Source organism: Colletotrichum fioriniae (assembly GCF_027942845.1).
Source record: "Colletotrichum fioriniae strain IMI 355084 chromosome Unknown scaffold_13, whole genome shotgun sequence".
NCBI classification, from domain to species: Eukaryota; Fungi; Ascomycota; class Sordariomycetes; order Glomerellales; family Glomerellaceae; genus Colletotrichum; species Colletotrichum fioriniae.
The window spans coordinates 1,250,315-1,258,999 of record NW_027076849.1 but is presented as its reverse complement, the minus strand read 5'-3'; the positions used below and the strand labels follow the sequence as shown (position 1 = coordinate 1,258,999).

Genomic DNA, 8,685 nt, shown 5'->3' with positions numbered 1-8,685 from the left:
GTGGGTTGTAAGACTCATATTGCCCATCGGGTGCTACGGCGGTATCGACAACTTTTCCCCATGCCATCGTGATCGGACGAAGAAAAAATCCCATCGTGCATTCGTGCTTTGCCAGCGAGGACCCCCTTCTCCCATTGCTCAAGCAAATGAGCATGCGATATTCAAATTGACCTCTTTCTGCCACAGCGTGGCTGAAGAGACCCTGTCCTGACCTTTCTCTCTTTTTCGGTGAGCTTGTGGGTTGTCCTTTTGGCGCTTGCTCGGTCTTTTGGACGAGTCTGGCATCGTAAACCCTCAAAACTGCCGGGTTGGTGTTTCGTACACCCTCTCGCTTGTCACGAGGCCGCTTTGCAGCTCAAACGCATCGTCGATGTGCGAGAATTCATCGGCGATGTAGGGCAAGGGGAAATAAGAGCGGACACAAGCAAACTCGGTTGCTCGGTTCTCAAAACACCAACGAATCTACTCGCCACGCTCATCGCCACCTCGGACGCGTCTCCTCCATAGGGAACAATTCCATCAGGTCCCATAAGGGGAATTCACCCAATGGCACGAAGCTGATCGACATTATGTGTTCGAGCCTTACCCGTCTCTCATCCCCAATTCTTTGGCTTGCCCCTCCTCCACTATTGTTCCCATCGGCAAGGTAAGCTTCACTGTGGAGATTGGTCTTCCAATTGTTCTGCCTTGTGGTCACAGCTCTTGCGCCTCGAGGTAAAGGCCTTCCTCATACTGTAAGTGATCGTCCATTTCATCTGCGGGAACGGATGATCCGCAGATGACTACTTTTGTTGATTTACAGCAGCACGTCGCCAATATCAATAGTAGCAGCACGCACAGAAGCGTCGCATCGGCACATCGGGCAGCACAACCAGCGCATCGACAGGCAACGATCAGTCCAAAATGCAATAATCTCACCTTGGGACTCTACTTTATCTGCCTCGCTTGCGTTGCAAAAAGAGGTTGTAGAGTATCACAGTGACAAGGCCAAGAATCCGTCTCGCTCTATATGCAACGTTCACTGATATTGACCATCCTGAGCTTGATAGAGATCACCTATCCTTCGAGCGTCATTGTCCGACTATTTCGCGAAGCCAAGTCGCCAACCAGAGAGAGACACGTCAAATGCCGTCACTCAGGCTTGCACAGAGTTGTACAGACGTTTGGTCAGGGTCTCTAGTCTCGAGACAAGCGTCTTGCGGCCGCTTGACGGGAATGCGGTTGTGGCATGCGCAAAATCCCTTGCCAACAGCACAACCTTCCCAGCACAACCTTCCCCACGACATGGCATCGGGCAGTTGTTAGTTTGATCGGCTCCCACCCGTTGCCCATCGACAAAACCGCATCCAGAGCGTAAGCAAGATGTGACTGCCAGGTAAGTTTTAGCTTCTTCAATAGCGTCTGAAGCTTTCTTCATTCCGCTCTCCGTCCCGTTCCCCGCGGTGCGCCGGTCTTGATGCTAGAGAGGGGGAGCAAGTCCTCCGACCCTCTGCGGTTTTTCAACCACATGATTCCGCATCGGCCATCGAAACGAAACTCGATCGAAACGCTAATGGTGTCTTTACTTCCTATTTCGCGTATGCGCTACTGGCGGATACCCTACCCGCGCTTACGCTCTATCGTTCTTCGATCTCGATGACATACAATGCCAATTTTGCCAATTTTCCGCACTTTTTCGATGGTATCGGCATTTCTCGATCAAATATGTCAAAATCTCATGTTGATTTTTACCCACCAGACACTTTCCTGTTCCCTGGCTTGTTCCTATCCCCCAATCCCCTCCCTGCCAGCCGGCCACCCTTGCGTTAGGTGCACTTTGACCTAGCTCGAGCGCCTTCTACCTAGTTTACCTATTTGAATCTATCGTATTCACGTCCACAATTCGATTTAACCATCCCTCTGGAGGAAGCTGAGACCCCGATACCTAAAGACAGCACCTGCCCGTGCCCTTGTTGTCGATCCGGCTAGTCTGCGATCGCGATGAACGTTGCACATCCGTCCCTGAATGCTGGGCATCATACAACTATTCTTCTTCATTGGGTCATGGCCTCGGCATAGTCATGCTATCTTCACCCAATACCGACCGTCAAACGGCTCACCGTTCCAGGTTTCCCCCCCGATCAACCGTCACTCATCTGTCTTCCTGGCATTTTTGCACCTATACCATACGGTGCATCTTCGATCCATCTCGAGTGATCGAGCTCCATTCCTCTCGGCCATGACTGCTGCAGTGCTACTGGACGGAGAGCCACTCTCTCCTTCTTCTTCATCGTCACTGCGCATGTCTTTAGCCAAGATCATCTGCTACTCGGAGCCGGCACGGCGAAAACCACGACTGGTCCAGCCGAGGTGCCATTTTCCCGGGTGTTGACCAGCTTAACTCCAGCCCTGGCCCCAGCGCCAAGTTCCTTGGTTCCGGTTCCAGTCAAAAAACCAAGTCAAAGTGTCTCGGTTTTCTGACATCGCCGATCCTGCCTCAATCGACCTGCTTCTCTGGGGTTCACTGTCCCAGTCAACCAATATGCTTTCTCAGCCCGCTCGACGCAGGATCCATCTCGCAGGGAGAGGGGTGTTCGGGGAGGAGACTCTTCTACCGGGGCGACGATACCTAGCACTTGACACTGGGGCCACCCGTGCTGATCAATTGCCTGCGACAGCCATTCTGATGGAGAAGACGGATTTCTGAATACCACCTCACGGTTCTAGACCATTGTCGAACTCGACATGATGACAGGGAACGCCTGCGAGCGAATTCCTGATCATTAGGGTTTTCCTTTTCGAAGAAAGGTGATGCCCCAGAGATTCTCCGCATTTTCTTCACAAGCAGGGTTTTGGGATTTTATTCCCCCCAGTGCGGCTCTATGGCTTTTCTGCCCATTTGATTCCCCATGCTGCTGGGTGTTGACCTGTCACCGGAGCCAAATGGCATTCATTCGGTGGTCTGGCGGCACCACTTGTTGGCAGTACGACCATATGATTGTTGTGGTTTTGCTTGTTTATTGTGCAATTAGAGGGCAAGCCAAGGCACTTCCTTCGATGGTGTGAAGTGGTTACCATGTCTATGCTTCCAACGGCATACTTACTCGCCGGCCCGTGTTCATGAACCAGTGTTCATGGTCCCGACAGCGATGTGTGTTTCTAATTCCGATTCTGGCTATGTCAGCGAGCCTCTAGCTCACGATTTCACCCCGTCATCTCGTCTTCTTTACATCGTCCGAAAGCCCGGTGTCTCCCGATCCCCTTACCCACGGGCTTTCACTAGCCCGGCTCGCGACCAATCCGGCTACCCAGGACCCCGATGACGGGCGCCGATGGAGAGCCGGCACATCGAGAGACACAAGCGGGCCTTGTGCCCGTCTCCGAGAAGCAACGATACCAAGGTGTGATCCGAGGCCCCTTTCTTACCGATATTGGAACGGCATATTGTTCTCCTTTGATTGGGGCGTGTCGAGAAGTTTATGCATTCTGGTTCGCATCACGGCTGAAGCGCTAGGCGCGCCGTGTCTTCCTTTCTCGATACAGCAATACCGATACTTCGGCCCCATTCTGCCCTCTCTCCATCGTACCCCTCCTTGGCAGAGACGGACGGCGCTTCATCTCACGATAGCTGCAACGAACGTCGTCCCTTCAACCTACACATGTCCTCTCCCGCCGGCAAATCGGACTTGACGTCCCAAACGGGAGGAACGCTAGTTCTTCCCGGCCGAGAGGGTACACACCGCTCACCGAGCAGGGAAGGGGGTGTGTCGTAGTAGGATCTTCGGGTTCTAGACGCGCCGTCGACGGGATGACATGCGGCGCCAATGTACAATGATGACAGGCTGTGCATGATTGACCGCCAGGAATTGGATGGAAGGAAGATGAGAGCCCTTTGCCTTCGATCCGTGACCTTGGTTGAACCCCTGCGAATCTGGAATCCGGCTGTGTGTTCCCTCTGGAAGCGGGATGACGATTCGGGGAGGGGGTGGATGTTGGCAGAGGATGGACGAATGCGCATCGCCAAGAGAGCCATTTTTGAGTCTGGACCTCGTACCTTTGATTGTTCGTCGGTGTGAGGGTACGCGCTGTCGGATAATGTAGTGACGAGAGGGATATCAGTGTGCCGCCAGGTTACCATTTGACGTATGCCAACGATGTTTGCGCCGATGCAAGAGCGTTGTTAGTCTCTCTTTTCCATCGGAAAGACCAGAGGATATGAGGGCGTCACCACCGTTGAGGCTACCACCTAGGACTCGGCCTCTCGGTAAAAGCCAGGCTGAGAGCCTGAGACTAAGAGCAAAGCGGCAGAACCCTTATGCAGGGTGAAGCAAACGCAACCTTACGTAGCACGCGTAGCAAGCGTCGGACCATAGAGACAAGAAGGGAATGGGTGTTCCGTTCTCGAAGAAGAAGCTACTGGAAATGCCAAGATGCAGCTTATGAGTGTCATTTACAGCCATAGCGCCATAATTTGCTTTTCATTTCAGTTTTCACCAGTGATTGTGATTGTGAGGGTCCGAGGTGACGAAGCTGGCGATGCCGCAACTGTCCCGTGCAACTGTCCCGCCCCGGTACTACGGGGCCGTGGGGGTGCGGGACTGCTTCCGGAATTTTTGCTCCGGGCGAAGAAGATTCCAGCAAGTGATGCGATATCCATGCATGGTTGCTCTCGCTCTGAGTTTGAGGCTCCGTATTTGACAGATAGTGGCCCGCTGGTTGGATACAATCGCTTGTGGCCTTCCCCGTGAAGACCAGGTTGTAGGGTGATGGGGCTGGCTTCACCGATCTCATTGTCCCAAACGCATGAGCTGATTCTGAGAAATGGAAGGAGAAGTCATGTGTTTGTCAGCCTTTGCGGCGAACTCTTGTGAGCTTAAATGTTTGAGTCTGAGGATACCTACCTGGCTCCTTTACTACTATCTCCGTCCTTCTAGGCGGTGGCCAGGTTGCTTGCATCGGTTCCAGGACGCAGCTTTTCTGTTCATGTGCTGTTGTCCCTGTATTTGGTATTGACATCTTTGAACAGCTTGCGGGGGGATCGGAGTCAATTCAGGAGCTGTCTTGGTTGACTTTGAGGCGATGCTTTCTTTCATCTACCTGTTTGTACCTATCAAATTGACATCTCACCCATTTGACCTGTCACCCAAATCCATTACATCTTTCAAGGGGCATTCTACCAGAGGGCTCGTCTTTTACACTAAGATATCTAATTCCCTTGAATTGCCAGCGTGCACATCTCAGCGTGCCGTCCGCAATATATCGCAACGGGTATCAAAATCTTCATTGAACGCCTGTCCCAGCGTGTGCCGATCGTGGGGTTCCACAACAAAGAGGTCCAAACGACACCAGCCTAAGAAACCGCTGGAGACGATTCAACTTCGCTTGGGCTTCATGTCAATATGCATTTACAATTGCCGTGACACAACACAAATCTGGACGGGGCCTTGCACAAGTACACGGCCCCACCATGGAGCCCACCGCCCGGCTCTTGGGGCTCAGACCCAAGCCTACTTAGTCTCTGACTCCGCCGCCCCTTCCAACCAACTATCACTGGATGCCAACATCCACCAATCCCCGATAGTCTAGTGGTGAGGATATCTGCTTGTCATTGACAATTCAACGATTCGCAGGGGACCGGGGTTCAATTCCCCGTCGAGGAGTTATTTTTTGTACTTTTGGCCAAATATCTATCCCTTTTTGCTATATTGCTCACAATCTCTTGTTTTCTTCATATTTTGCTTCCGTTTTCTCAAGGGGTGACCCAACGTGGACCTCCGACCGGACCGAACACCTAACCACATCACGGGTTCTGCACACTCGGCAGCCGGTACTTCTCCGCGAACATCGGCGCCCACATGCGCTCCATGAAGAAGCCAACCTCCGGGTTTGTTGAATTAGCCGTCTCAAACTCATTCAGCGCCTTCTGATACGCCTCCTTGGGTAGCTTCCGTATCGTCTCCCGCCGAACGGCAAACGTCCCGCCGTGCATCGCCCGGATCGCCGGCGGATGCTCCCCGCCCACCACCATCGTCCAAAACTGCGCCGGCGTGTACGGCGCAAGCTGCAGGCTTTTGATCTGGTTAGCCGTGATCCACAGCTTCTGTGCCGAGCTGTTCCAGTCGATTTTGCCCCAATCCGCAACGTCGTGGAACAGCGCGTCGTTAAAGGGTGTCACGTCGTCTGCAGCTACAGTCATCGCCTTCTGCACCATCTGTTCCGTCGTGTTCACGGCGGGCGCGATGAGGTCAAACGGATCCGCCTGCGTGAAGATCATGATGTCGTCGAGGGTGTCGTAGTTGTTTACAATATGGTGCAGGTGCGTGTGGCCTTCTCGTCCGATGTTGGGAAGGGCTACGTAAGAGCGGAAGGAGGAGTGTTGAACGGTGTCGTTCATCTGGGGCACGCCGCCTTTGGAGTAGAGGTAGGTGGAGGCGGCGACGGGCGCCCATGGGTCGAGTGATTCTTTGAAGCGCGCGCAGACGATGCCTAGCTGTGACGGGGTTGCTGCGAGCGCCGCGAGGAGCGGGAGGGTGATGGCGACCATTGTTGGCGTTTGGTGCACGTATCCGGAAGGGCGTTCGTCTTGGATGCGGAGGTTTGGATGAGCAGAAGATGCGACAGTCCGCGGCGAGCGAGGTCGTGTCCTCTTGAGGTCTGCCTCCTTTCCATCCCGTCGGTAGCCTGGCCTATGCCGTTGAGACCGGCAATCAAACTCTAATACGTCAACAGCAGCGTACTCCAGAAAGCATCCCACCGGTATCAGGGGAAGTTGGAACTTTAAGGTCTTGACGCGCAATTATAACAACACTTTCTGTCTGGATAGACTGAGTCCGTAAGTCCGCTGAAGAATCACCTCAAGCTGAGGACGCTCCTTGTAATTAGATTTCAGCTCAAGTTCGCGTATTATCTGACCTTCACAACCTAGTCAAACAGGGCTTCTACCTTTGCTTACGACTTGCTTTCAACTAAGCTTCGCAAATCACTTAACTCTAAAGATGTCAGCCTCATAACAATCTGAGCCAAATCCTACGTCTGTAGCCGCATTCGTTAGTCTACCCGCCAGTTAAGTCGAACGGAACCCGTTTTTTGAGCCTCTCTATTGGCCATTCTATCCAACTCCATTCACGTAAAGATTATGAAGCGATTAAGATTCGAGGAGACCAGCCCGTGACATGTTACACAGTTATCTTTAGCAGGTGACTCAGTGTGCATTAGATCGCGTATTATAATCACGATGATGTTATTCAGCGTAGGTAGATAGACTCATTCCAAGCGCATTCACAAGAGGTCAAGAAGGATGCCATGTTAATCTATCCTATCGAGCGCAGGATAACGTCAAGATAGGGTTACAGAGTATCTATTAGGGGTAGAACGAACCACTCATTAGTCCATCTTACTCCGTGTCAAAGCCGTCTTGTTTCAGCTGGCTGTACCTAATTAAGCCCCAAATGTCCTAAGATGCACACCACTCCTACATCGAAATCGTCTTAATCTTCATGGCCATGGGCCTATCTCGTTCCGGCACTCGATCCCAGCACACAGACCGGCAACTGTGATAACTTGGCACAGCGACTTTAAACATCACGGCTCTCGCCATCCCCATGAGCTAACATATCCTCCATGGCAATAGCCACCTCGGCTTCACCTTTTGCACTTTCCGCCCGAGTTGCGACCGCATCCGAGATGGAATCCGCCAGGCTGATCGCAGTTGCCCTGCTTGTTGTTGGGGTCGTCGGACTTGTAGGCGTTGTGGTTACAGCTGCACATGGAGCATCGGTGGTCGTCGTACTGGATGTCGCCGCAGTAGCACTTGACGCAGCCGCCGAAGCAGTAGTGCTTTGCGGTAACGGCGGTTACCAATGACAAAAGACCGAACACAGTGACGAACTTCATTTTGCTTTGGATGGTATAGCAAAGGGTTTGATGTCTATGGTTGATGGATGTGCTTGCAAGGAGGCAGAATGAAGGCGGTTGAAGGCTTGATGTCTTGTTTGAAGGAGTTTTTCTGGTTTTCGTGATTTCATTTGGGCTGCCTGGAGCTGAACGAACATATTATATACATCGCATTCAATAGCATGTCTTGTTACTCGCACCTGTATCAGTGCAGCTCCATTGTGAGCTCCCAGAATCTTCAGAGTCCGATATGTCAATAACCAAAGTTTGTCAATCTCTCGGTGTGGGCATCTAGCTTTGCGAAGAATAAAGCGAGCCACTATGTGGATGACGGAGAAGCCGAGAATACGGGAGCTAACATCACCAAACACTCCACGATCGTCGCTCGCGGCCCCACCAATGGTGCTTCCGTATTTCGAGCCGCATTCGCATCAATGCAAGACTTTACGGAAGACAAGGACGGACCTTGGAGTTATCCTCCAGTGTTTACATGTCGAGTAAAAGCCGCCTGCTGTAAACCCAAACTTCGTAGTCTTTTGGGTCTACTTGTGTTGTCGTTGATCGTCGTCTACTCGAGTTTTCCATGGGCTTGACTGCGAGTCGTGACAGCGCTGCTGTGGACCGATTTTGAATTTGAGTTTCAAAATGTAGATGAGCACGTTCAAGCAAGTGAACATGCTTACAAGTTGCTTGCGGGCCAGTCAAGTAAGAGCCAAGTCATATATCGCGTGCAGTTATTATGATTCTGTATTTATGTTCTTGCAGGGCATTGCCTATTGAGATAAGCAACGGCTTACGCAACTTCATTTTTGC

At 52.1% G+C, this 8,685-nt stretch overlaps 1 protein-coding gene and 1 non-coding gene across 2 annotated transcripts; one reads left to right on the top strand and one right to left on the bottom strand.

Annotated features, from left to right (window-relative positions):
• Nucleotides 1-5,550: 5,550 nt before the first annotated feature.
• Nucleotides 5,551-5,639, top strand: N0V96_010074. The gene has a single exon. It is a non-coding gene; the product is annotated as a tRNA-Asp (tRNA).
• Nucleotides 5,640-5,779: 140 nt separating this feature from the next.
• On the bottom strand, nt 5,780-7,363 carry N0V96_010073 (uncharacterized protein; the record flags this gene model as incomplete). Its single annotated transcript, XM_065758835.1, has 2 exons — nt 5,780-6,660; nt 7,357-7,363. 2 exons carry the CDS (start codon nt 7,361-7,363, stop codon nt 5,780-5,782), a joined length of 888 nt encoding a protein of 295 aa, XP_065612602.1.
• Nucleotides 7,364-8,685: the final 1,322 nt, after the last annotated feature.